Below are 25059 nucleotides of genomic sequence, written 5' to 3'. Positions count from 1 at the left end.
AACCATTTACTTTATTCAGTCACTGTTTATTTACGTTTAAAAAAAGTGCTTCTTTTCAAGCGCGATTAAGTGTGGGGTCGAGAAAAAAGGGGCACTTTTGTGAATGGCAATTGTTGTGTGTATTTGTGATCTTCTAAGATCCTTTCGCCCACGGCACCGGGGAACCGAGACCCGCTTCATGCATCGTTGATGTTTTTCTTAATCCACGGCAGGAAGGCGGTCACCCGTGTGTACACACCCGGATACTGGCCCTTGCCGCAACCGATGCCCCACGAAACGACACCGACCTGCGTCCACTTGCCATCGTTCACCATCAGTGGACCACCCGAGTCTCCCTATTTTGGGGGAGAAATGAAAACCGTCAATGAAGAACGCTAACTGAATCGACTGCTCGAAGTCACGTGAACACTTACACTGCACGAATCCTTCGCCGCCTGGCCAGCGCAAAGCATCGTATCGATAATGCCACCCGGTGCGGCCGGCCCGTACTTGATACGGCACTCATTGTTCGTCCAGATCGGTAGATTCACCTCCTGCAGGATCGCTGGCTGTGGTCCATCTATTGTGAAGATCGTGACGCAATCATTAAATCATAAAAAGGCACAAGATCACACCCCAAATGAGACCTACTTTCTCTCAAACTACCCCAACCGATAACGGTCGCCGTGAGGCCACTGTAAGCTCTCGTGCTGTCCGCTGCCGGGAGGCAGATCGGTCGCACTTGCTTCGTAAACGGTACTGCTTGGTCCATCGTCAGGACGGCCACATCGTTGTACTGGGGGGGGGGAAAAAGGGAACCGTTTTAGGCACTTCTTAGGCAGATCATCTTCAAGTTGATGGCGTGGCTTACCAACGTTCTCGAGTCGAAACCGCGATGACGGACGAGTCGCTTGACGCGCCGTTCCACGTGCTGTACCTCCGTGTTCGAGCGGATATTATGATCGCCAAGCTTCACTGACAGACGTGCCACGTCGTAGGAGCTCATACTGAAATGAAGCAGAGCGATGAGGAGATTTTAAACAGATTAAGTTCTTAGAAGAGACACACTCCACTTACTGGGCAACGCAATGGGCAGCTGTCAGGATGTGGATGCTATCGATCAGCGATCCACCGCAAAACTGGCGCCCATTGTTGAAGAGTCCCGCTATCCAGGGCCACTCGTTCGGGTCCGCATTGTGACCTCCGACGATTCGTTCCGTGTCCTATGGTGGGGGATTTTAGAAGGTTTTTAGTGTGCTTTTAAGGTACTTTTGCTAAAAATTGCATACTTGCAGGGTGTTGGGGAGTGTAACCTTTTGTTCGTGATCGTTGTCCCCAAAATACCCCGAGCAAGTGATGCAATATTGAATGATTGCCGAACCATTATCGCCCACTGCTTGTTTGTGTGAGGTAAATTATTCCAATCTTTCTCTCTCCCCGCCTCTCTCTACCTTCGCGAAGAACCCACTAATCGGCCACAATTTTGCGTCATTCGTGGATGTAACAGTGACAAATCTTCGATCGTTTTTCGTCGACTTACCGGATTGCCATTTTTCACGCCACAGCCAAGATTGGACGGATCGCTCACGACGACGCCGGACGAGGAGGGTGGCAGGGTGGAGATCTCCAGCGGCGGATGGGTCGGTACGGGCGGTGGCCAAACGCCGATCGGTTGGGCCGGTGGCGCCGGCGTCGGTTGATTCGGTACCTGCGGTGGACGGGGTCGGGTTGGCCAGGTGGTCGTCGGCCTTTGGGTCGGTTCGGACGCCGCAGGGTCAACGACGGACGAGACGGTGGTCGGTGCCGGTGGGCCACCGAACGCGGGCGGATGGGTGGCCGGCGTGTGGTCGGGCGGATGGGTCGGAATCGGAGGTGGCCAGCTCGGGTAGTTGTTGTTCTTGTTGGGCGGTTTGTTGGGTTCCGAGCCGAACCCCGTGCTGGCCGATGGGGGCAACATCACCCCTGGAGCGGCCTCGATCACCGGGTTGGAGTCGATCGGTAGCGGTGTGATGGGATTGGTACAGCACACACCGAACGCTTGGCGGCCCTGCTCGTTGAAGTAGCTGCAGGTGTCGTAGTTGCCCAGCACCCACGACTCCCAGACGCTCAGATCGGGCACCTTGAAGTAGGGGTAGCACTTGCGGAATGAGGTGCAAAAGCCGAGGTGGCCCTTGGCGGTAAGGCAGGGGCTACCGTCGCCGAGCGTCTGCTTCCAGTCGGCATGCGGTACGTGCGCGTTCAGCCACACTTGGCGGGGCTGACGGGGCGGCGGTTGAGCAGCTGTTTGGGAGAGCGGAAGGGAGTCATTTTGATTGTTTTTGTTGATGTGTTTGTTTTATGTTATTAACTTCTTATTGGTGTACTTTTAGTTATTTTTTTCTTTATTATTATTATTATTATTATTGTTATTATTATTATTGTTATTATTATTATTATTATTATTATTATTATTATTATTATTATTATTATTATTATTATTATTATTATTATTATTATTATTATTATTATTATTATTATTATTATTATTATTATTATTATTATTATTATTATTATTATTATTATTATTATTATTATTATTATTATTATTATTATTATTATTATTATTATTATTATTATATAAAAATGCTATTTTAATTAGAGTTTATCTGTTTTCTTTTTACCTTAATTTTTTTGTTTTAATTTTTCGTATCATACTTCATTTTGTTTTTCTTTTTTTTGTTTAATTTACTATAGTTATTATATTTTAATTGTATTTAATTACATTTGTTCCTATTTATTTGCTTCTTTTACTACTTTTACCTTTGTTCTACATCTTATCATTTAATTTACCGCAAGGACACAGTAAAACCAACTCCCCCTTTTTCATCCTCTTCTGACGATATTCACCCCAAAACCAAGCCATAAATCACTGTCAAGTGTGGCGCAAGTTATTTCAACCTGTCGTCGTTCGATCGATCCACTCGCACACGTCTCAAAATCGGATGCATTTGGGGTTTGCAAAAAAAAAACAAACAAACAAACAACCAAAAGTGCACTCCAGAACTGCAACAAAAGCACATAAACGATAAAATAAAACATCACTCGATCGATCGATCGGTTCGGTCGGTCGAAAACAAGAAGAAAAAAAAGCGTACCGAGAGATAAATATTTGATTTTCTTTGTACTCTTTCCGTCCGTTTTAGTTCGTTTGATTGATATTGTTGTTGCCGTTTGTTGTTTCGTAAAGTTCGTTCACACCTTCGTGGTAGCAGGAGTGGAATAAATTTGCATACCCAAACCAACCAAATGGAGGAGCTTTTGGGGGGGTTTAGCCGCCCGTGTGTGTAGTGTAGTGTAGTACCAGTGCCGGTCGAAAGGAGAATTAAATGCTTGATCCAACCCACCCCAATGCAGAAGGGGTTGGGTGGGATGTAAGATCGGAAGAAATGATGATCGATCTGAGAGGTGTCCCATTTGATCGTTGAGTGGCCCGAAATATCAATCAACCGGCTTCAAGCCTTCCTTTTTTGCTGTGGAGAATCGGCCATACGCCTTGAACACGTTTGACCTGCGAGGGATTGGAAGCGGGTTTCACCAGACCAGACGATCAGTGGGTTGGGTAGGATTGGAGCAAATAACAGAACAGGGAACGCGCTTGCCATAACCGCATGACCTTAGCACATGTTTCGGTTGTAGTTACAGCAGCTAAAAATACAACTCCCCATGGGGTCAATGCCCTCTCTACCAGTGGATCAGGTGGAGGGAAAGGCGAAGATTTGATTTGATTTGATTCTTATTTGATGATTATTTGATTTCATTCTTATTTTTACTTATGATGAAATGATGATCATACATGATCATACATGATCATACGTCAACATGCGACATTGGACATGTTCACTCAAACTATTCCTCAAATAGTATTCCTATACCACACATGTCCCGTTAAAACCTTCCAATGATCAACGAGCGATCGCTCACTGTGTGAAACGATCCTTTGTTTTCTCTACTTAGTCTTGCCATCCGGAAAAATGTGCCATTTTCACACCTCACGGCTGCTTGCAGCCAATTTCTTTCTGCATTCCACTCTTCTTCGCTTCGCCCAACTAGATAATCTTTGTGGCTCTCTCCGCTATGTATCCCATAATACCATTATTTGTAGTGCTAATGAGTGCGCCAGCGCCCTCGGGAGGGTGATCTTTGTACGCTTCTTTAACCCATAAAAGCAAAAACGACACCGATCGTAAATGAAGACGCTAAATGCTTGCACCAAACCAATAACAGTACTTTCTATGTACCTCCTGCTGCGAGCAAAATGGTTTGCAAAATAAACTCAACCCAAGAATATGGGCAAGATAAGAGGGGGTTCGTCGCTTGTACGCCGCCTTCGGCTGGTGCGTGCTGGTTGCGTTTTGCTCGGATCTGCGCGGAAAGGATCGTGAGCAAGCGCAGTGCAATGGTGTTTTCTAAAAACGGGAATAGCATACTTGGATGGCTCTGGTGACGCTTGCGCACAGCATGACCCTCCCACAAAAGGAATTTATGTATCAGCCCCTGTATCAGCCAGAGCCAAACAATCGCCATTGTGTGCCTGTGTGCGTGTGCTGGGGGCGGGTAATCAATTTTACTAGCCTCATAGCATGATGCTTTTCCTACGTTTCTTTCACTTCGCTTCGCTTCTTGGCCGCCTTTCATTGAGCCCCTTTTTCTAATAGAAGGATGTTAATTAAGAATTTCCTTCGCTGCTGTTGGGCGTGGTGTGGTGCTACCCGCCCGGTAAAGGCTACACCATTAGCGGGGCCCTGTAATTAGTTGTTAGCAGGGGCACATTAACCGATTAATGCGTTCGATGGATTGCTGCTGGCTCTTGCTGGCGAAGGGCGTGTGTTGCAGGTCGAGAGAATTTATTTTACAAACGCTGGGCGTTGGTGCAACGAACTGATGGACAGAAAGCTTTCTCTATCAGTCCCGTTTCTTTTAATAACAATAACCCCTGTAGAGTTGTAAGTAGATTGCATACATTTAGGCTGCTAAAAAAGATACTTAGTGTCTTATTATTTCTTGGTTAGTATTTCTACAATTTCACATGAATGTTGATCTTCTTTTTGACGCACTTTGCACACACCACTTAACCATAGTGTCACACAATCCTACACACACACACACACACACTCAACATTGCCCATCCAGTGGCATGTGGCGCGTAGACCGGCCCCGGGGACATTCTCGCCGAGTTTGCGTACCTGATCGGAATCGACTATGTGGCGCATGGAAAGTAATAAACACCCAGCCCCCACCACTGGCCTCTATGCTGCTGCTGCCCCGTTACAATTGGATTTACGCGCGCGCCATGTGGACCCGTACCCGTAGTCAGTCAGTAATCTGTAATCTGACGGTCTTTCGGTTGGCACGCGGATGACACATTTCGCAAGGTGCTGCAATCCTGGAATCGGGTACCAGGGTTTTCCCGTTTTGCCTGACTGCTCGCTTGTTCCCCTGTGGGCCCCATTTCTCGTCCGCTTGCGCCCTTTGTCACATGTGGCCCTTGGAAAGGGACACACTGCCCGGTGCACGGTACACGGCGCGGAATGTTTAATGGGTTTGTTTTTGTTTGTTTTCGGGTATGGTTAAGTATCTTTCTCTTTCGTTATTTTTTGTCGAAAGCGGAAATTGCTGCACGATGACGTGGTCACGTTTTTCATGATGAATAATTCACCACTGTCTGTGGCTGCGCTGGTCGAGCTGTTTGCAGACGAATCTGTTACAATTTCGCACTAAACAGTGTACTACTTTTTTTCTTTTTTTCGCTCTCTTTCTCTTTATGTTCTTCTTCTTCATTACCGTACACTTGAGCTTCTGCTGGGGATAGAACAGGCTAAGATTCTTAGATCATGCCTTCCCCCAAAACCGGTACCTACCGGTTTGCGTTTTGCAATTGTTCTCCACCAAAGCTGTCCTCGGCCTTCTTCGGCACCATGCTCCACCAGCTCTATGTGCCTGCTTATGTGCGTGTGTGTTTGTATGTGTGTGTTTGAACCAGTTCTTGGTGGGTCCTGTCCTGTTCCACCCAGCACCATGATCAAAATGTCAAGCCTAAATGGCACACCGTCGCTACAAGATACTACTGCATGTGTACTCGCTAGTCCGCCTGCTCCCTTCGCCCTCCCACCAGTCTACGGCAGATCCTGATCGACGGCCAATCGCTTCTTTGTTGAGACACTTTTCAACGCCTTTGTCACGTCTTTGGTTCTCGGTGCCTGCTCGTTGTGATTAGCAAGGCGAAGAACGTTCCGACGAGAACGCTCCTGGGGACCCCAGCAGTGTGGTCCGTTTGGGCGGTGTTGCAGTGGTTCAATGCTCTTGGATAAATCAAAGCAGCAAGCAGCAAAAAAGCGAAAGAACGTGCCTTGGAAAACTACGCAGTACTCTTTAACGAAGCAGTTGTATGCAGTGAAGCAATGCACTATTTCAGCGAGGAAGGTCTGAGGTCCATCAGAGATCGTTCAAGATAAGCATTGTAAGTTAGGAAACATTTTTAAATTAATCGTTTTTTTTTTCATTTAAGCATCTATCATTTATCGATCAAGTGCTGGCTAATTGCATTTGTTTATCACTAAAAAATCCTATTGCAATCAATAAAGCACTGATAGGTTCCTTTCCTTTACGAGCGTTGAAGTCTTTTGAAACCACCTAAATGCGCCAAATTAGCGACAAACTACAATTTCAATCAAGTAGGCACTGGTCGGTTCCTTTCCTCCACAAGCGTTGTAGTCTTTCGAAGTGTCACGCACCACCTAAGCGACAAACTGCAATCCCAATCAAGTACGCACTGACAGGTTCGTTTCCTCTGCCAGCGTTGAAGTCTTTTGAAGTCAGTCATTAACCAGCACCAGCTTACAAGCGACGAACCCACTTTTTAAATTCAATATTTACATACTGCAGATGTGTATTGGCGTCACATTACCTTCAATTACAACGGTATCATCAGGCGCATTTGGCTCACTTTCATCCACACTTGCCACAACAGTGGCCGACAAGCACACGGCAACGGCGAAAATCACACGTACCGACGGCATTGTGCCGACGCGCCGAGTACGTCACCACAAACCACCACCACCAACACCACGTTGCCCCGCTCTAACTGTGTTCTGTGTTGCACCACTTTCACCACCACTGTAAATGCACTTGTTTATTAATCTGCTTCAAATTTGATTAATAGTTTCCGAACCAAAAGTCGACACACCCGAGAACCACTGAAGAATCACTTTCAGTCTGCTCTCTCACTCTCTCTGGTTAAAGAATCGAAAACCGCGAGCCGGAAAAGTGTCCCGCCGTGGTGGACGGTGTCCGTGACATTGACTCGCGACCGTTTGAAATTGAACTGTAATGCGGCCAGCTTATTGATGACCGTTTTATATAGACACGGGCCACCGGCCAGCCGCACAACACACAGCACACGCACACACAAGAGAATCCACGATCCACCGGGTCCACACCTTTCCTCGCGTCTTCCCTGTTGGACCTCTACCGACCGATCGTTCCCTGTTCTTCCCTGGGTTTGTGTGTTGGTGTGGCGGTGAGCTTCCCTCACTAAACTCCCCGCACTCAGGAGGAGACAGGGTAGGGGACGGGTACCCCGGGAATGTTGTGTCCCCCTGTCGGGAATGCTTCCATTCTGCTCACCCGGTCTTCTCCCGCGTGTTCAGCTAGCGCACGCGTACGTAAAGGTTGTGCGAGCCAGCACCACAACTCTGCTCGCGTGCTTTGGTGCGTGTGTAATCGAACGAAACGTCGACTTTGGCGACAACTCGTAGGGTAGCACGCGCGAACGTGTGTGGTCACGCAAGAACCGTACTGCGGGCGGTAGAAGCCCGTCCCGTAGTAGAAGCTTACGGATCATCCACCTTACCTTACTCCCCGTTTATTCCGGTGGGTTTGGTTGACGGGGATTGAAGGCTACACTGCAGGGAACAAATGTAACGGTAAGATGAGTAAAATGGACAAACAAATATGATAATTAGCACATGCAAATATATAATTAAGTGAGAACATAGAAAAGCTTCATCAGAAATGTAAGAATAACTAAACGATGATGAAAAGACAAAAAATAAAATAAAATAAAAGAAGTATAAAAGTAATTAAAAAAGGAATAAATATAATTTTAGGTTGAAAAGAAGCTGGAAACACCATCAAAATAAAACGATAAAAATACATAAAACAATAGACTGATGAAGATAACGTTTGATACTTTTAATAACTACTATAAAAGGAGTAGAGGAAAAAAACAGTTTTAATCCAATGTCCATCCCTGTACAAGAGCAACTCTGTGATATTTCACTTGTTTTAACCCACAAGAACACCAGAACCTTCCTCCGCCTTCACAACCCTTCTTCTTCTTCTTCTTCTTCTTCTTCTCCACCTCTTCTCTAAGGCTTTAATGATCTTTAAGCCGCCCGAAGCTCGTACGTTCGTTCCTCACTGGCCTCACGTTCAACGGCTCCAGAGCATCTGGACAACTCTGTCATTGTACCTATTTTGCCGACACCTCTCTGCCATTTGTTCGGTTCTTCTGGGTCTTTCCTTCATGGGATAGGGTGGAGCGGGGCGGGCTTGTCTCCATTGATTGGTAATTCGGCCGACTGGTAGTAGCAGTAGCCGCGTCGGCAGCGGGATCTTTCGCATGTCCCGCTCGATCGCAAAGAATCAATTGTGCGCAAACCTGGCACCGTCACGTGTGGTGTGTTTGTATGTTGAAAGGGAGGAGTAGGCCTGTTTAGCAGGCCCCCAACCTTTCCCATTAGTGTAGCTTGCCTATGTGGTGATATGTGAAGATTAGGCCAGCAGGAAAGTGTGGCCAGTGTTCTAGTGAGTCGATTTGTTGAAGGCAAGAAGAATTTTGACCAGACAGAAGCGAATGGAGGAAAGAAACATAGAATTAATAAATGGGTGTTTGACTCGGCGAGTGATTTTGCTAAATGGGTCAACAAGAAGAGAAATTAAAAAGGGAAGGAAATAACCCTAGGAAATCATAATTGGAAAGCAATCAGAAACACTGCACTCTATCTCTATCATAACTCTATCATTGGAATCTAATTAGAAAAGAGTGAACTGATAGGATAAGTTTAAGAACTTTCCCATCCACCCAAAAACATAGCCCATTAGCGTTACAATGGATGTTTTCTTAATAAAGTTAGGGCCATTTTAGGGCTGAATAGAGTCACTATTCACGTCTGTCGGACGATAAAAAACGATGAATCGATGAGCATTGATCCTTCCCCCTCGAGCATAGCGCTGGAGAGAGAGAGTGAGAAAGAGTATATGGCCAACAACCAACATACCGCATAGGAGCATCGTTTGCATTACTCATCTCATTAAAATCGACCATTGTTTTCGCTCTTGCTACTGCAGGAATGAGCAGGAATAGCGTCATTAGTGTCAGCGTAGCTTGGATAAACAGACAACGGCTCGGTTGATGCTACGAAGCTTTCCTTCGTTCCTCTATGCGCAACATCATAGCAAGCGCTGGCTACAGGAAATCGCAACAAATCGCTAAGGAGCGTTGTCTAGGTGTAAGCCTAAAAGGTGAGAGAGTCTTCTAGCTAGATCGAGGTGAAAACAAACAAGCATTAACATAAATGTGCTATAAATGTGCGATAAGTATGATTAACGGCCATACTTGGGTTATGTTTGCTGTGATAAAAATGTGTATACTTTTAAACAGAATTAATTTTGCACCAAGATAGTGAAATTTAGGACGCAAGATTGACGCAACAACCGCGATGTTGGTCGCGTTACTGGCAAAGGTTACCACCACCACCAGCAATTGGGATTTCCTGTTCCCATCGATGATCGTGAGATGCGGATTAAAGCTTACCGGTGGTTTGGTTTGGCGATATATGTATTGTTCGGACTGAACAAACAACCAGTGGGTAAGAGAGTAACATTTTTGGAAGTTTTTGACTGAATCGGAACACACAGCTGGCGCGTGATCGATGCGTAAAGACCCCGTAAAGTGAGTCCTTAATACGGGAATTCCCCTAAGTTGTGCCAGATATAAAAAAGTACTTTAATAACGCATTAAAATAAACTCAACCACACTCAACCATCCAGGAAAGGTGTTGAAGCTTCAACAGCTTCTTTATTAGTAACAACATAACCGAACTTCTTAAAACGAAAAAGGACACAACATGCTGTGTCCTCTACACCCTACAATCTATTGCTCCTCCTTGGGCAGCAGTCGCCGGTAAGGGACGCGCAGGAAAATCTTGTTCACCAGCTCAATCATGACCGGTTCCCACACCTGCCGGGTGCCGGGCAGCATCTCCTTGTAGAACATTGGCCAGTACTGGTTGACAAACTCGAGCGCAATTTGGTCTGGAAGAGCAGAGAGAGAGAGAGAGAGCGTGGTGTGTTAAGAAGAAGGGCATGATCATGATCACGCATGCATATCATGACGCCAACACTTACTCAATTCCGGATCGGGGAAGAGTCCGGTGGCGTAGATCTTCATGTTGCCCACCTCCGGGCTCATGTCAAAGTCTTCAATCTCCAGGTACTGCTCACCGTCGCGCTCCTTCACATGCCCTGACATCTTCCAGGTCGTGGTAACGTCAGCTGGAAATGGAAATAATGTATAATTTAGAGTTTTTTCTTGTAAATCCAAACAACCAAGGCAAACTCACTCATCGTGTTGTTGAAGTAACCCTTCGACGCCAGCTTGATGCTGTTGAAGCGTCCCTCGCCCTTGAAGTAACCCTCCATCACGATCTCGGGGAAACGGACATCGACAGCCAGGTTCATGAACTTGTCCGTGGCGGTGGCCCGAACGTCCAGAATTTGTGCCTTTCGCATGCCGTACGTTTTGGCGTTCTTGACATGCATGGAGGCCGCCATCTGGTTGCGCTTGTAATCGACGTACGTGCTCTTGGACAGGAACGGATCGAGCGACGGGAAGCCGAGCGATTCAATGCCGGCCTGTAAAGTGGTAGGAGAGACGATGTGCTTTTTGTAAGTATTAAAAGTACTCCAAAGATAGAGATAGCTCAAGTACAAAACTGTCTAACGCCCTTTTAATGACTTAATCACTTCATGCGAGTATGCAAGGAAGTCATAGTATCATAACATCGCATTAACCGTGAAGGATGACAACCAGTTGATCAGTTGACCTTCGCACTAACCGTTGAACCTTGAACTAGAGCCGCGATTGGAACTGGTTGTGCCTCCTGTTCTACCCTTCCCATTCTCCATTTGCCCCACTTACGTGCATTTCCGGAAGCATGCGCTGGATGCTGTTCTTGATGCAGTTGCTCAGATCGGGACTGTCACGATAGCAGATGTCCATGAAGGCGGCTGTTTATATATATACAGCAAGTAGTGGAGAAGAAAGAATGAGAAATAAGATATAGTCAATGGGTCAAGGATGTGATGAGACACTGGGTGTGTATGTGTGAGTGCAGGGTTTCTCGTTTCGCGATCACGATCATGTTATAAGGTAACGATCAGTAGTTGCAATGCCCCGATTCAATGTCTATCATCTTATCTAATTATCATGAGAACTTTACTCCTCCTCCCCTCCCTTGTGCTTCACAAAACCAACTAAAGCTTCCCAAGCGTGATAAAGTGGTTTTGGAATTAAATGCCTTTTGTAGAGCGCCACCTGCGATAAATGTTGCTTCTCATCGACTTCAACAGCAAACGCTTAGATAATTACATCAAGCGCGATTGAAATGCTACACATGCACATGTTCTTACACGCCACGCTAGGAATGATCATGCATGTGTGCGCTAATTAGAACACACGCACGCGATGACGCGCACTTTGCTCCAAATCCACTTTTCGCATCCACCAAACAGCAAAGCCGACGAGCAAAAAGGAAATTTACATTATTTTGTGATTTATCATGCCTGCAGCACTCATCATCCTCAACGCGTCCTTCATTTGACCGTTGGGACCGGTCGTCTTTTAATTGGTTCTGCTCTGGCTTATCTGTTCGCTACGTTTTTTAGAACCTTCTTAATCATAATTACGTAGCAGCATTCATTATTCAGTTAGCGTTTTGTGCTTTTTATCCTTTTTTTATCTAGAAATATTCAGATTGTTCTTTACTCTACTTCTTTTGTTTGTGATCTCTTTTCTTCTTCCAACTTCAAGGTCACATTTACAAGACTTGGTTTTTACTTTCACTATTTTAATCTTTTTTGTTTCTTCTGTTTTTGATCAGTTTTGTACCTTTCAAAAATGGTGTTTTTTTAGTTATATTGTTCTGTGATCACTCAGTATCTAGTTAATATGCTCATTTCAATATATTTAGGATTATACGATCTTACAGGGTTTCCCACAATGTATTGGTCAGTTCCCATGATTTTTTGGTGTGTTCTCACGATTTTTTGATCATATCCCATAGAATTTTGGTTCGTTCCTATAATTTATCGGTATTTTCCGATTGGATGTCAATACAATTGGATTAAAAAATTCTGGGAAATGGCCAAAAAATAGAGGGAATGCACAAAAAAAAAATGGGAACCCACCAAAAACTGATGGACACCAACCAATTAATCGTGGAAAACCCTGTATAACAATCTAATTAACTAGTTTTGATAACATCTTGTTAAGTTCCTTGGAGTGTTCTATTGAAATTTGGACTGCATCTTAGTACGAAAAATAAGTAAGAACTCAATGAACTACTTTTTGTCACAACTTATTACAGTGAAATCTCTCTAAGATGCAGTCTTTTCAAGCGGATTTGTTTCTTTAACAATTCAACGGTCCAGTCATTTTCCATATATTATACAGTGAACCCTCTCTTATTTGAGAGGCGATGGGACTGTCGAATAAGAGGGGTTTTCAAATTAGAGAGGTGAAAAGTGAATGAAAGGTCCATCCAAACAAGAAAGAGACAGAACATTTAGTATGCAGTCTTAACTGTTGCTATAGGAAACTGCGAACAGGATTGCCAATTTGAGCATACATCTTTCAATAATCATGGCAACACCATACACAGGGACACAGATTTCAGAGGTTTTCTAAATTAAAGGAACAAAAATGTACTGGAAATCAAGCGACTGTGCAAAATGTTCAAATAAGAGAGGTTTTTCAAATTGGAGAGGTGTCAAATAAGAGAGGGTTCACTGTATGTCTCTTTAAGATGAATGTCGCCCTTAGGCGAGTATCCATCAAGCTGCAAGCTGAATTATTGAATAACAGTTCAAACAAACAAATATTGATCACAGGATGCTAGGTTTTTCTTTCGTGGTTTCTTGGATACTTCATAGCATAGCACCTTCATTAGTTTTCCCTTAACATGAACATCTCCTCCAAGCTGAGCGGTCCCTTGAAGATTCACCTTAGAAAGATTTCACTATAACATCCTCCTTGATAACTTCGTCGTTTTGCTAATTTTAACTCTCTTTAGTCGATCTAATTGCTTAGTCGGTTTAACGATTTACCTTTGCTCCCTAATGGGATATATTTATCCCTAACTTTTCTATGTGAGAAGCTGCACGAAATGAGCTCCGAACAGAAATCTTGACAAAACGTGCAATTAAAAGCTTCACCATAGTGACAGTAATGCCTAGTTATTGTGCACATAACTCACTTTAATGTGGAGTTGTCACACAGTTTTCGACATGACACACATTAAACCCAAAAACCTGCACTATAATGCTTGCAATTATAAAGCCCCACACATGATTGTGCATCGTATGGCTTAGTAAATGCAATCAAATCGCAATCACTCCCACTCCGCTGCACCGTGTAAAATGAGGACACTATTTTTCGGGCGAGGGCCTTAAAGACATGCCCTCAAACTTACGCAATTCCACCTCGGGATCTACCATCATCTCGGCAACCTCCTCCTTCTGCGGGGCGGCCATCGTACCGGCGACACATAGTGCGCCCAACAGGAGAAACAGCTTCATGGTGTCCTTTTTTTGCAATTTGCTTCACTCGTTGTCACACACCAAAAACACACACACTTGGAGGTTACGGCTGCTTGCGGCGTACAGCAGTGACTTCTATCTGAACGGTCGACCGACGAGAGTGAACGCTTTTATAGACGTTGACCGGCACATGCGGCGCAATCGAGAGCTGGCTGTGTTTTGCTTTCCACCACCACTGCCACCTCGGCTGACATCACACCATTAACATGATATTACTGGAGAGTCATGCCAACTGGCATGAGATGTTGTATGTTGTGCAGGCCCCTCGATCGATCTCTTCCACCTCACCTCTCAGGCGCAGGTTGTTCTAAGTTGGTTTCACTTTCCATCCACACTGCACACCGAAGGGTTAAAGATGCGTATGAAGACGTTGAGTAGAGAGAGATAGAGATAGAGAGAGAGATGGGGGGATGTTGTTGCGTATCCAGTTTTCCGGCCAGTGATTCGTGTGAGCTATGGTGGAATAATTGGCGAGCCGATTTTGGTTGAATGTGCTCCAAAATGTGTCTGAAAAGTTACCTATAAGAAAAGTATGATCGTTTTCCATTTAGAATGATAATCCAATAAGAAAAGTCTGTACTGTCATGTCACGCGATCGGTCGCCAGAGCAACCAGTAGGGTTTGAATAATTTAATTTAAATTAATTTAAATTGTTATCAATGCCGAAATTAAAAGCTGTTACGAGTATAATGGTCTGTTATAATTGGATGTTGGCTTTAGTAAATGAAACATAAATCGTAGTCATATAAACCATCACAGATGAATGAACCAAACCAAAGTAAAAGTTGGCTCAATTGGCTAAATTCGCGGCAAACAAAGCTGCCACTACTACAGGACGACTTCAACATTGCAGTTGCACATGGCTCCTCCCCACTCCCCACTTTCAGAGACCCTCCTCCCCAAACACACCAGGCAGAACCGGTGTGATCTCCATATCAACATCGTTGTCGTCGTTGTTGGTTGTAGGTTTTTTTTTAGCAAAACGTTTCAAGGTTAGCGCAACCGGTTTAACGATTTTTACTCAAAAGATCATTGCGGCACACACTCGGCCACTACCACCACCACCACCATGCCACGCCAAAGGAGTTTTGAGGCGCAAAGTCATTCAACTTTCCTGCTGGTTTTATTGCATAAGAGAGGGCAGGATTTGCTGCTGCTGCTGCTGCCGCTGATGTGCATACTTTATTCCGAAAGAATAGCTTTTCATTATTGCCGAGACGCTGCTAATCTACTATCAATTCACAGGCAAATACACACAAAAATGCGCAATTACGTCGAGAACATTAGCAAGCGGCTGGTTGCATAATAATATTGACAGCAGTAGAGGCATCATCACTATTCCGTATATTCAGTGCAAGACGCAACACACAAATTGCACCCCGTGTGTGTGGGTGTGTTTTGTCCGGAGACTGACAAAATTATACACCTCTCAAACGCCACCGTCTGTGGCCTGCTGTGGACGCTGCTGTATGCACTTTAACCCTCCTGCCCTCGCTTAGCGCATCGATTGCATCACACTACGCCGGTGCATGATGAGCGAGGGGGCGCGCAATGCTCAATTTTGATCCCTCGTTGTTTTCCATATTTTAATTCCTCCCTGCCACTGTACACTGACACAGGGCACAGGAAATAAATCATGCAAACTTCCATAGGATCAAGGCATGCCGGCTAGTGGCCTCGCCGTATACTACTGCTACACCTTGGGCGGTGACAAACCGGAACAACCGTTGGCGCCTCATCTACTAGAAACCCACGAGATCATCCAATGCAAACCAGGCTGCGAACGGCGCAAATAGGAATTAGGCCCTTAGGAGATCGATCGAAAGTCGTTGGGTCGGCGCAAATCGTTCGCCAGCACGAAAAGTTAGTCGTGCGGAACAGTGGAGCTTAATATTTCCGTAGGATGTATAGAACACAGGTACACCAACTTGTTTGTATAATTGCCCACTTACTATCTATGAGCTTGAACTTGACCGCCCATAAATTGCGGACAAAGGGCAAAGGCTCGACAGGGCCATCCTGAGTCGAGAAAGGCGTTCAAATTCAAGTGCCTTGCATCGATCGTTCATTCATTGATGTTTTCGCTTTTCAAGCTGAAATAATAAATAATACAATAGAATACAATTAGTTCATTGAATATTTGGTTTAAATTATTCACTTACGTTACGCTTTAATCTTCGTATGATAAGCCGAACAAGATCCGGTGCAGAAAAATGCACCGCAACGATCACTTTTCCCATACGCATAATAATGATGCTTATCACGTGTAAATACAACTTAACATCGCTCGTTCGGAAAATTCCTGTTTTTTCCCATTGAGAATCTGTTTGATGAGATTATAAGCACGTGAGAAACGAACGATCACAATACGAACATGCTTTCTAGTTCGAATCTACTGGAATCTGAGTACTAAGCGAAGCACTACAACGGCTAATCCTGTATTTGGTTGTAATTTTTCATTCGCTTTGACGTAATTTGTTACTTTTTTTTTTCTTTCGAACTACAGTGTAAAGAGCCAACACACACGCACCGTTCATTTTTATTCCACCAATGAAGTGTTTTATTAAGAGTTGCGAGCTCGGCGAAAAGAAATTAAAAGATAGTAAAGAACGAAAGTGCAACAGAAGCCGTACATCTCCTCATTGGATATAATCTAATTGGTACAGTAATCAGCGAAGAAGGGGGGTTCTTTTCTATTTTCCAGTACGTATATAGAGTTGTGTTGTATGAATTGGAACATAATTTTTGTCTGCCTTTTTCTAGGTACAGAGGATTTCATGGAGTGATCGTTTACTGTTTTGTTTTTTTTTGTACGTCCGCAGAACTGACTGAACTGAATAGAACAGTTTAAATGCTGCCAAACAAAAGTGTCAGTAAGTGGGCGGCACACAGTGTCGTTCGCTCGAAATTAATACTTATCGTAAATTGCCGAGAATCGTCACACAAAAAAAGAAGAATAAATGGAAAACACATATCAGAAACTTGAGATCCAATATCGCACCACGTGTTTGCAGTTAAAAAGAAAAGTACTGTCTGCCAATCACCAAGCCAAAAATGAAGGAAAAGAGGTGAGTTTTTAATGCTAATCATTCTTTGTGGATCTCTAATGATCGCGCGAAAGATGAATGGATTTTTTATATGCATTTGCAACGGAAAATTAATATTTTAATATGTATGAAAAGTTTAAAGAATTTAAGATGATTTTAAACAGAATCGTATCTAATGGATTTGCTCTTTTTTTTCTTCTATGCCACATAATTGGCCGCAGATGATGAAAATGTAAATCTCTAGATGATGTATTTTTTTTACGATACTTTCCAAGTTCAACTCCAAATGAATTGTGCTTAAACGAGGTGTGTGTTACACTAAATGAAGTAGTAGTACATATATGATGTTGCGCTCTGGAACACATTTTTTGATTAAAATTAAAGAAGAAGAAGAGGAAGAAGAAATAGAAGAATGATGTAGAATGAAGCAAAAATATGAATGTAAAAACAAACGCTGTGATTGTGAAAAAGTGCTTCCGAATGAGAAGGAAAATGGGGGGATGGGAAATGTACGGAATGGTTCCTTACGAGCCTAAAACGCGTCTTTCCCTTTCCAATCTCAAAACCCCCCTTCATCATCCCAGGGGCTTTCTGGGCGGAGTTTGGGGGAGGGGGTTTCACAATTTCATCCACCACTTGTGCGCGAACTACAACACAATTTCTTGGGTGTTGAAAAAGCCACTCAAGGGAAGAAACACACACTCCCCCCTTTCCGTCTCCAAAAAGGCCTGCAAAGATGGAATGGATGGAAGAGGGGTTACGGATTTAAAAGTGGGTAGTATTTCCAAAGAGCATACAAACTGCACAACAGCGACATCTCGATCGCATGCATTTTTCTCCTGGACGTTACACTACACAAGAATGATTGATAGTGTGAAAACTTCAGCTGTCTCGCTCTATCTCTCTTTCTCCTACACACAAAACGATGCTAGAGACTTCCAATTTCGCTGTTATTATTCCGAAATTCTCTCCTTTCTTACGATTTTTTTTATCTCTCTCTCTCTCTTTAGCTTTTCTTCAATTGTTGTTTCATCTCTCTTTCTATCGCTCTCCCACTATCCCCCTCCCATGATGCTGTTTATCTCTGACGTACTGCGCCGTCTGCCCCTGCCCGGTGGTGCGCGAACCTGCTCCAAACCCGGGCTCACATGGGGACACCACCATCTGAACAAAATGCCGAAGAATTTCGTTGGTTGGTACACTTTTGCCAGATGATGGAGAGAATGCATACACACACAGATACATTTACAGCTACCGTGGATCGAGCAGGGGTACTGGCTCTTAAGACGAAGGATAGCTAACAGGATCGCAGCACGTGTGCCGCACGAAGCAGCGTCCTGCACCAAAACCCAATTTTTTGATCCTCGCTTCGCAACACCACATCCAACGTAGAACCGCATTCTCGTCTTGCTACATACCCACGCCACACTTCCTCTTTCCCCAGGGGCAGGAAAGAACGTATTGCTGCAGGTAGCGCGACGGAAGCGATTCGGCGCGCTGAACGACGCGACGCACGGCGCCGCGTACGGTACCGCCCCGCTGTTTGTGTGTTTGTGTGGAGAGAGGGGGATGAAGTATTTGCTGTTTCTGCGATGTTGTCTGCTCGTTGTTGTCTGCCTCAGCTGCTAGTTTGCCCTGGTTTTCTTTTTTCTTTTCTTTTAGTAGTTGTTGTTCGCTGCGGAGTTAAGACCAAAGACCAACACACTCGTTCGGCCGTGGACGGTGTGGGGCGCCGGCGTTCATTTCCGCTTGTAGCTCGAGTAGAACGTGACAATCTGCTCGAACTTCACCGGAATCGCCTCCAGGATGCCGGTGAAGCTGCTGCCGTTGCACAGCTTCTTCTCCTGCAGATTGTCGCCGGACAGGTAGGTGATGATGTCGTTGCCCTCGCTGTCGGCGTGGTTCGTCACGATGTGGTTGCAGAACTGCACAATGTGATTGAACACTGCCCCTTCCCGATCTGGGGGGCGATAGGAGAAAATGAAAGAAAATGGTTCAGAGTTTTGTGAAAGGGCAACAGGCAACTTGTTCGTTTGCACTTACCTAACTTCTTCGGAATCTTCACCAACGGCATCGGGAGCGTTTCGTGGCCCTTCTGGGCGCGCAGGAAACGATTTCCCTTGCTAAACTCCACCTCCAACCACTTGATGGCGTTGCGTGCACCTTCGCTGTGCTTTTTCAACTCATCCAAATCACCCAAAACTGAGAGAAGAAAGAAAACAAAACAATAGGGAGATTAATTCAGTCATTCGCGTAATTTAGTTTCCCATTTCTATCTCGTTTACTTACCCGCGTTTGGTATCAAAACGACAAACTTCTTCGACTTGATCAAATTCTTCACGATGGACGTGTACTCGGACAGACACTTCGAGTCCAGCACCAGATACGGGGTCAATACAACGTTCCCAGCTCTTTTGTTAACCTGACGGAGAGGAAAAGATGGTACAGAAAGAGTTCTACCAACCCATATCGTCAGCAACTTACCTTCGATTCGAGCGTTTCGACCTCATTCCGTAGCCACAGCTGACCCATAATTGCGCTAATGTCGCCCTTCTCCTGCGGGCATCCTCCCTCCCACTTGTTTCGCTGCATTTCATCCACCGCCGCTTCATCCACGGCACCATTCTGGGCGGTACTACCACGTGGCATCAACATTCCATTGCTGCGGTTGTGAAGATATCCCTTCTTCGTGAACAGCGTTGGGGCGGCGGCCGATTCATGACCATCCTGCCCATAATCCTCGACCCCATTGCGAGCACCCTTCTGGCGCATCCGATTGCGCTGACGCTTGGCATCGCCGCGCGCAAGCAGCAGCATATCCGCATCCTCTCCTTCGCCTATACGATCACGCACTGCTGCCACCCGACGCTGATGATGCTCCGCTGGTAAGCGTTTCGCTTTTAACCCCCCATTAGCGCCCATCGTCGTACGGCCACTGCGCGACTGGTTGTACGAAAGCCCACGGGAACGATTGACACCATCACCACCGTCACCGTTCCAGTCGCGCTTGTTTCCACCGCGTCCGCCCCCCAGCGCATCATCCTTGCGCTTTGGTTTACCACCGTTCCGTTGGCCTTTCGTCGCCATCTTGTTGTTGTTGGTGCGTCCTTTGTTGCTTCCGGCTCCGACCAGTCCGGCACGCACCCGGAACGCGCGCACCTTCGGCTGGAAGCAGTAGTCGAACTTCTTCGACTTGCACACCACAAACCCAACGTCGACCATCTTCATCAGGCGCAGGAAGCTCTCGTCCTCCCGGCTGATGGCCAGCCGGTACGGTGTCTCCCACTGCAGACCCTCCTGCACCGCCTCGAACAGCGGGAAGCGCTTCATCGCGACGTCCTCCTGCAGCGGGATGGTGCGGCGCACGTTGAAGATCTCCTGCAGATCGGCGCGCAGCCCCGGCACGGTGATCATGTCGCGCGCAAAGTAGAACCGGTTCGTGAAGAAGTCCAGATTGAACCAGTTCAGCAGCTTCATGATGTTGTGCAGAAACTCCGGGTTCGACTGGTAGCAGTTGTGCAGCACGTCCATGTTGCACAACAGCCAATCGAGCAGCAGCTTCAGCGAGCGCATCGTCCGCTCGCCCTGCGCGAACTCGAGCACAATGTTGGGGTCCAGCTTTTGGTAGCGCTTCTTAAACTTCAGCTGCTCCGCTACGGGCATATCGTCGGAGGCGCCACTCTGCTGCTGCCCATCGTTTTCGTTCCGCTGGTTGCCGGGCTGGTTGCCTTCCTCCTCCGAACGATCGCGATCGTCTTCCTCCTCGCCGGAATATTCATCGTACGATCCGTAGCTGGACAGTGAAATCATATCATCTTCCTCCTCTTCTTCCTCCTCTTCTTCCTGCTCTTCGTCGCTACTGTTGCTGGAGTCCGTGTCCGAGCCGTGATTGTAGTAGTCGTCCTCGGATCCATCCCCATCCTCGTACCGCTCTCCATCCTCCGAGTCCGTTTCGTTCGAGTAAGCCCGCCGACGACGGCGCGAATGTTTCTTCTGGCGACTGTCCGACCCTCTGCTGCTGCCATTATCGCTTCCACCACCTCTCTTCGCCCTACCAACGATCAGCGACGATGCCGCTCCCTTGCCACCGTGGTTCGCCATCTCGTTCTCCTTGTTGCCGCGGCTATCCTGACTCCCAGTGCCCTCCTCCACGCCCGACGAAGACTTTTGATCCTTGGAAAACATGGCTGACCCGTTCCGAATCATGTCCCGCGCGCGGTGCACCTGCTCATCATACCGCTGGTACCGCCGCAGATACATCTCCTGAAAGCGGGCATCCTCCCGGCTGTGCTCGTTCGTAAACTTCTCAAAGCTGGACGTGCACCACTGCAGCAGCTCCGAGCACAGCGCGACCAGGAACGCGTTCAAGCTGTAGATCTTGTCCGAGTTGATCAGCTTGATACGGTGCATGCAGAAGAACAGGATCGAAACGATCTTAAACAGCATATCGTCCGTCAGATAGTACTCGTCCAGCAGCTGCCGAATGCTCAGGATCTTCTTAAACTCCAGCAGCACCGAGTGGCACAGCGCGGTAAAGTCCGTCACATCCTTGTCGTAGAAGAACACGTCCACCACCAGCAGAAAGGTGGCAATGAACTCGTCCACCAGCTGATCGTTACCATCGACCAGCACACCGCCGCCGCCGTCTCCGCCATTCGCCAGATCGCCTCCGCTCTCCAGATGGCGAATGTTTTTCTGAAAGATCACGTTCACGTTCGTCTCGCTGCACTCGAACGGCACGGCACAGCACAGCGAGTACAGATAGTGATAGACGGCGTCCAGATTGCCGTTCTGTCCCGCCACCAGCATGCCGAGCTGGTTCTGGGCCATCCCCACCTTCGGGTTGAGCTTGAACGCCTCCAGGTAGTACGCACGGGCGCGTTCCCGCACCTCCACACGGCTGCCGATACCGAACTCCAGCTGATACCGGTGCAGATCGCCCAGCGCAATCAGCAGCGCGTGGATCGTCTCGAGCGCGTACGAAATCTCCTGCTTCGTGTACAGCTCCTTCTTCACCGTGCCCGCCTCATCGTCCTGCGTTTGCAGCTGCAGCAGCGCATAGCAGGACGGTTCCTCGCGCAGCGCCAGCATATCGTAGTCCTCTAGCAGCGCAAAATCGACCAGATACCGCAACGAGTCCAGGTTGAAGATCTGCGCAAAGCGTAGCACGATCGCTTTGAAGTAGTTGATGCCCTCGCAGATCAACCGGTCGGCCGCCTGCAGCAGGGCGGCCCCGTTTGCCCGTCCCTTCTGGCGCTTCAGCAGACCGATCACATCGTAGTAGCCCTTGCGCCACAGGATCTCGCGCGACTTCTGACCGACGCACTCGAAGTCTTCGAAGATGAGCTGCACGCACTGGGCGACCAGAACGCGGTGGCTGAGCTGGAAGCTGGGCTGCAGGATCGCATCCACCGTCAGGGTGGCCTTCTGTTCATCCTGCCCTTTCACCAGCGTGTAGACAGATCTGTGGAGAGAGGGAGAGACGAATTATGATCCGATATTGGTTTGGAAGCTATTTTTTTCTTTCCCTATTGGGAATGTCGTCTTTTGGCAAAGATACATTATCTTAAAGCTGAAATATTTGTTTTGTTTTTTTCCCTCCCCAATTCGCACATGTTTACATGGAGCACACCTACTACTAAGCATGACTGTTTTCTTTTCGCTGCTTCGCGTTATCTTTCCACGGGGGAGCCGCCGCTTATCGTAAGCCGCAGCATTGTAACGCCCACTCAATTAAGATTAGCCTGATAATGTGCACACACTTAAAAGTGAACTATTTATTGTTGGAGGGAAAAAATCGCTTGAGTCTCTTTGTAACTAAGTAATAGTATCTTAAGGTAGCCATTGTGTGTTTTAAATATTTGTTTAAGAAACGAAATGAGTTCGTATACATAAATTGTTCTCCAAAGACAACAGAATTGGTATTTCATATTGAAACGATACGAATAAACTGCTCAATAATTTAATAAATTTAAATTTCATTCACAACCATGCGGTTTTTAATTGCGCATCGGTCGGACACGCAGTTTAGAAGGAAATATGATGCTTCTGTGGCAAGAAACATCAAAACAAACCCCCACATTATGCTCTCGCCTTCCCTAGTAGATCGCGCGGCTCATGTGGGGCACACGATGGGGAAACAACAATGTCAGTGCATACGTGACGATCCGCAGGCACGCACACAAACGCACCACCAATTTCTTATCGATTTCCAACAGCAAATTTGTCGTTTTATAAACGAAATGAAGCAGCAAATCAAATGTTTTGCTACCCCGGGGGGGTTTGGTTTTTTTTGCCTCATGTGTAAACGTTTTTTTTTGCTTTTGCTTTTTGTTCCTTCATTCGCCATGAGGAATCGTGTACCCCCACCACCCCCAGAAGGTGATATTGGACGGGTAGAAACAGACACAAAAAAAAAACACGTTCGCTCACCAACACACACTCGCAGGCATAACGTCATCGAACACAACGAACGCGGCAGCACCATAATAAAAGCACCCGCGATGTGTTCCGCGCGCGTACGACGCTCTGTCGCAGGATGGTGAAATCGAAAAATTTCCACGCGGCTGTGCAGCACAAGCACCGCATGGCGCTTCCCACCGGGAGGTTGCATCTCCCAAAAATACTGCAATCAGCAGCACCTTGATTGATGGGATGCGCTGGATTGCATTTGATGCACTCGCGCCCTTAACCCTTAAGTGTCATCTCGCTCGGTGCGCGCATGTATTGTTTTGGTTTGCCGTGTCTTACCTGAACAGTTGCTTCACGTCGTTGCTAGAATATTCCATGGCGCTTTCACCACCCAGTAGGCACAGGTTGCACTTCTGGTGAAATTCTCGTGCAAAGATCCGGAAAGGATCCCCCTTCGCAAAAACGCGCGTTATCCTTTTTCGCTCGTGTTTTACGAACAACTGCTGATTACGTCGCTGAGTGTGGTTTCTTTTTTGCTCCTTCCTGCTGCCTGCTCGCTGCGTTCTCGCTCTTTCGCACGCTCTCGCTCAAGGGTGTATATGAGTAGGTCGTGGTGTGATGATGACGCGCTCGCGGCGTGGTACTGTTGTAGTAGCTCGTCGTACGATTCAATGTGTGTGCTTTCCTGCACAATTCGCTGCGTATCTCTGCGGCCTTCGACCAGCTGTGCCTACTTTGCAACACACTGACACGCAGCAACGACACAACGAAACGCCCTTTTCCTCTATGCACTCCCTTAGCCTACTGTGTGTGCCTTTCGAAAAATGATAGAGCGAGGCACAACGGCGCGATTTATTTTCAGCACCACACACACACACACGTACACTATTTCACACTACACACTATCGGATGACTGTGGCAGGCAAAAATCAATCGAATGCACTTCAAAGCAATCGCGGAATGGATCTGAGCTGAGCAGAGCTGAGCTGACTGGCTAGCTGATGTATGATTCCTTTCGCTTCCCGCTTTGTTGTTGTGGTTCAGGAACACGTCCCTCGGTCACACGTTGCTCAAACGAATGCTGAACCCTTCGCACGTTCACACAGGCTGACGAAGCGTTTCCGTCAGGAGGTGCAGCCGGACAGTGCCAGCAGGTTACGACGGCGGAATTCGCAAACGACGGCAGCAACAGTAGAAGCAACCAACAATGGCACGGTAGCAGTAGCAGCAGCAGCAACAGCGGACGATGATTTCACTTGCTTCCAAGCACACGGCACGGTCACCAATGGGAACAGCATCTTCAGAGCATGATCACCACTAGAATTCCTCATCACAAACGGGCCAGCGTGGTAGAAAGATAAAACCGGGATGGGTACTCTTTTTTTTGCGGGTAACACTGTGCACAGGCACGCGTTTCGTTTCGAAAAACGGCTTCTTCCTCTGGGGAAGAGTAGAAGCAGAATTACAGATTTCACAACACTTCGCAGTTTGGTGTGGTTTTGATAAGTGTCAGTCTGGTTTTATTCCTCGATTGAGGAAACGTCAAACCATTTGAGGGGGGGCACTACTTTTTGCTCGATTCATCGACGAAGCGCTGTGGACGGTCGACCGAAGCACAGGTAGCATTTTTGTTCGTTATTTTAAAACTGAAATTCTAAATGGATTGCTGTTGGTGATTTAACGTTTCAAATATTTCCGTTTTTAC

At 46.6% G+C, this 25059-nt stretch overlaps 3 protein-coding genes across 3 annotated transcripts; all 3 read right to left on the bottom strand.

Moving 5' to 3' along the window:
- Window positions 1-5: 5 nt before the first annotated feature.
- On the bottom strand, window positions 6-7364 carry LOC120900521 (transmembrane protease serine 9-like). The gene is made up of 7 exons (XM_040307623.1): window positions 6923-7364; window positions 1520-2259; window positions 1057-1202; window positions 851-986; window positions 631-775; window positions 414-559; window positions 6-335 (listed from the first exon to the last, which is right to left on the bottom strand). The coding sequence occupies exons 1-7, from the start codon at window positions 7032-7034 to the stop codon at window positions 177-179; spliced, it is 1584 nt and encodes a 527-aa protein (XP_040163557.1). The 5' UTR covers window positions 7035-7364; the 3' UTR covers window positions 6-176.
- Window positions 7365-10061: 2697 nt separating this feature from the next.
- LOC120903319 lies at window positions 10062-13989 on the bottom strand. The gene is made up of 5 exons (XM_040312684.1): window positions 13770-13989; window positions 11219-11307; window positions 10641-10932; window positions 10426-10572; window positions 10062-10332 (listed from the first exon to the last, which is right to left on the bottom strand). The coding sequence occupies exons 1-5, from the start codon at window positions 13873-13875 to the stop codon at window positions 10172-10174; spliced, it is 795 nt and encodes a 264-aa protein (XP_040168618.1). The 5' UTR covers window positions 13876-13989; the 3' UTR covers window positions 10062-10171.
- Window positions 13990-16428: 2439 nt separating this feature from the next.
- On the bottom strand, window positions 16429-24885 carry LOC120904651 (protein SMG5). Its single transcript, XM_040314826.1, has 5 exons — window positions 23694-24885; window positions 19428-22407; window positions 19233-19365; window positions 18987-19145; window positions 16429-18903 (listed from the first exon to the last, which is right to left on the bottom strand). Exons 1-5 carry the CDS (start codon window positions 23729-23731, stop codon window positions 18683-18685), a joined length of 3531 nt encoding a protein of 1176 aa, XP_040170760.1. The 5' UTR covers window positions 23732-24885; the 3' UTR covers window positions 16429-18682.
- Between the last annotated feature and the right edge of the window lie 174 nt (window positions 24886-25059).

This window comes from Anopheles arabiensis, chromosome 3, assembly GCF_016920715.1.
Source record: "Anopheles arabiensis isolate DONGOLA chromosome 3, AaraD3, whole genome shotgun sequence".
NCBI lineage: Eukaryota > Metazoa > Arthropoda > Insecta > Diptera > Culicidae > Anopheles > Anopheles arabiensis.
The sequence above is the reverse complement of the archived record's forward strand: the minus strand, read 5'-3'. Positions and strand labels throughout refer to the sequence as shown.

Coding starts and splice junctions, on each gene's coding strand:
- LOC120903319 (XM_040312684.1), bottom strand. CDS start 13,875: ATGAAGCTGTTTCTCCTGTTGGGCGCACTATGTGTCGCCGGTACGATG. Junction 11,308..13,769: donor AGATCCCGAGGTGGAATTGC/GTAAGTTTGAGG, acceptor ATATATAAACAG/CCGCCTTCATGGACATCTGC. Junction 10,573..10,640: donor TTACTTCAACAACACGATGA/GTGAGTTTGCCT, acceptor TTCCATTTCCAG/CTGACGTTACCACGACCTGG.
- LOC120900521 (XM_040307623.1), bottom strand. CDS start 7,034: ATGCCGTCGGTACGTGTGATTTTCGCCGTTGCCGTGTGCTTGTCGGCC. Junction 987..1,056: donor GCTGCCCATTGCGTTGCCCA/GTAAGTGGAGTG, acceptor GCTTCATTTCAG/TATGAGCTCCTACGACGTGG. Junction 560..630: donor TTGGGGTAGTTTGAGAGAAA/GTAGGTCTCATT, acceptor TCTTCACAATAG/ATGGACCACAGCCAGCGATC.
- LOC120904651 (XM_040314826.1), bottom strand. CDS start 23,731: ATGGAATATTCTAGCAACGACGTGAAGCAACTGTTCAG. Junction 22,408..23,693: donor GACGTGAAGCAACTGTTCAG/GTAAGACACGGC, acceptor CTCTCTCCACAG/ATCTGTCTACACGCTGGTGA. Junction 19,146..19,232: donor CGTTTTGATACCAAACGCGG/GTAAGTAAACGA, acceptor TTCTTCTCTCAG/TTTTGGGTGATTTGGATGAG.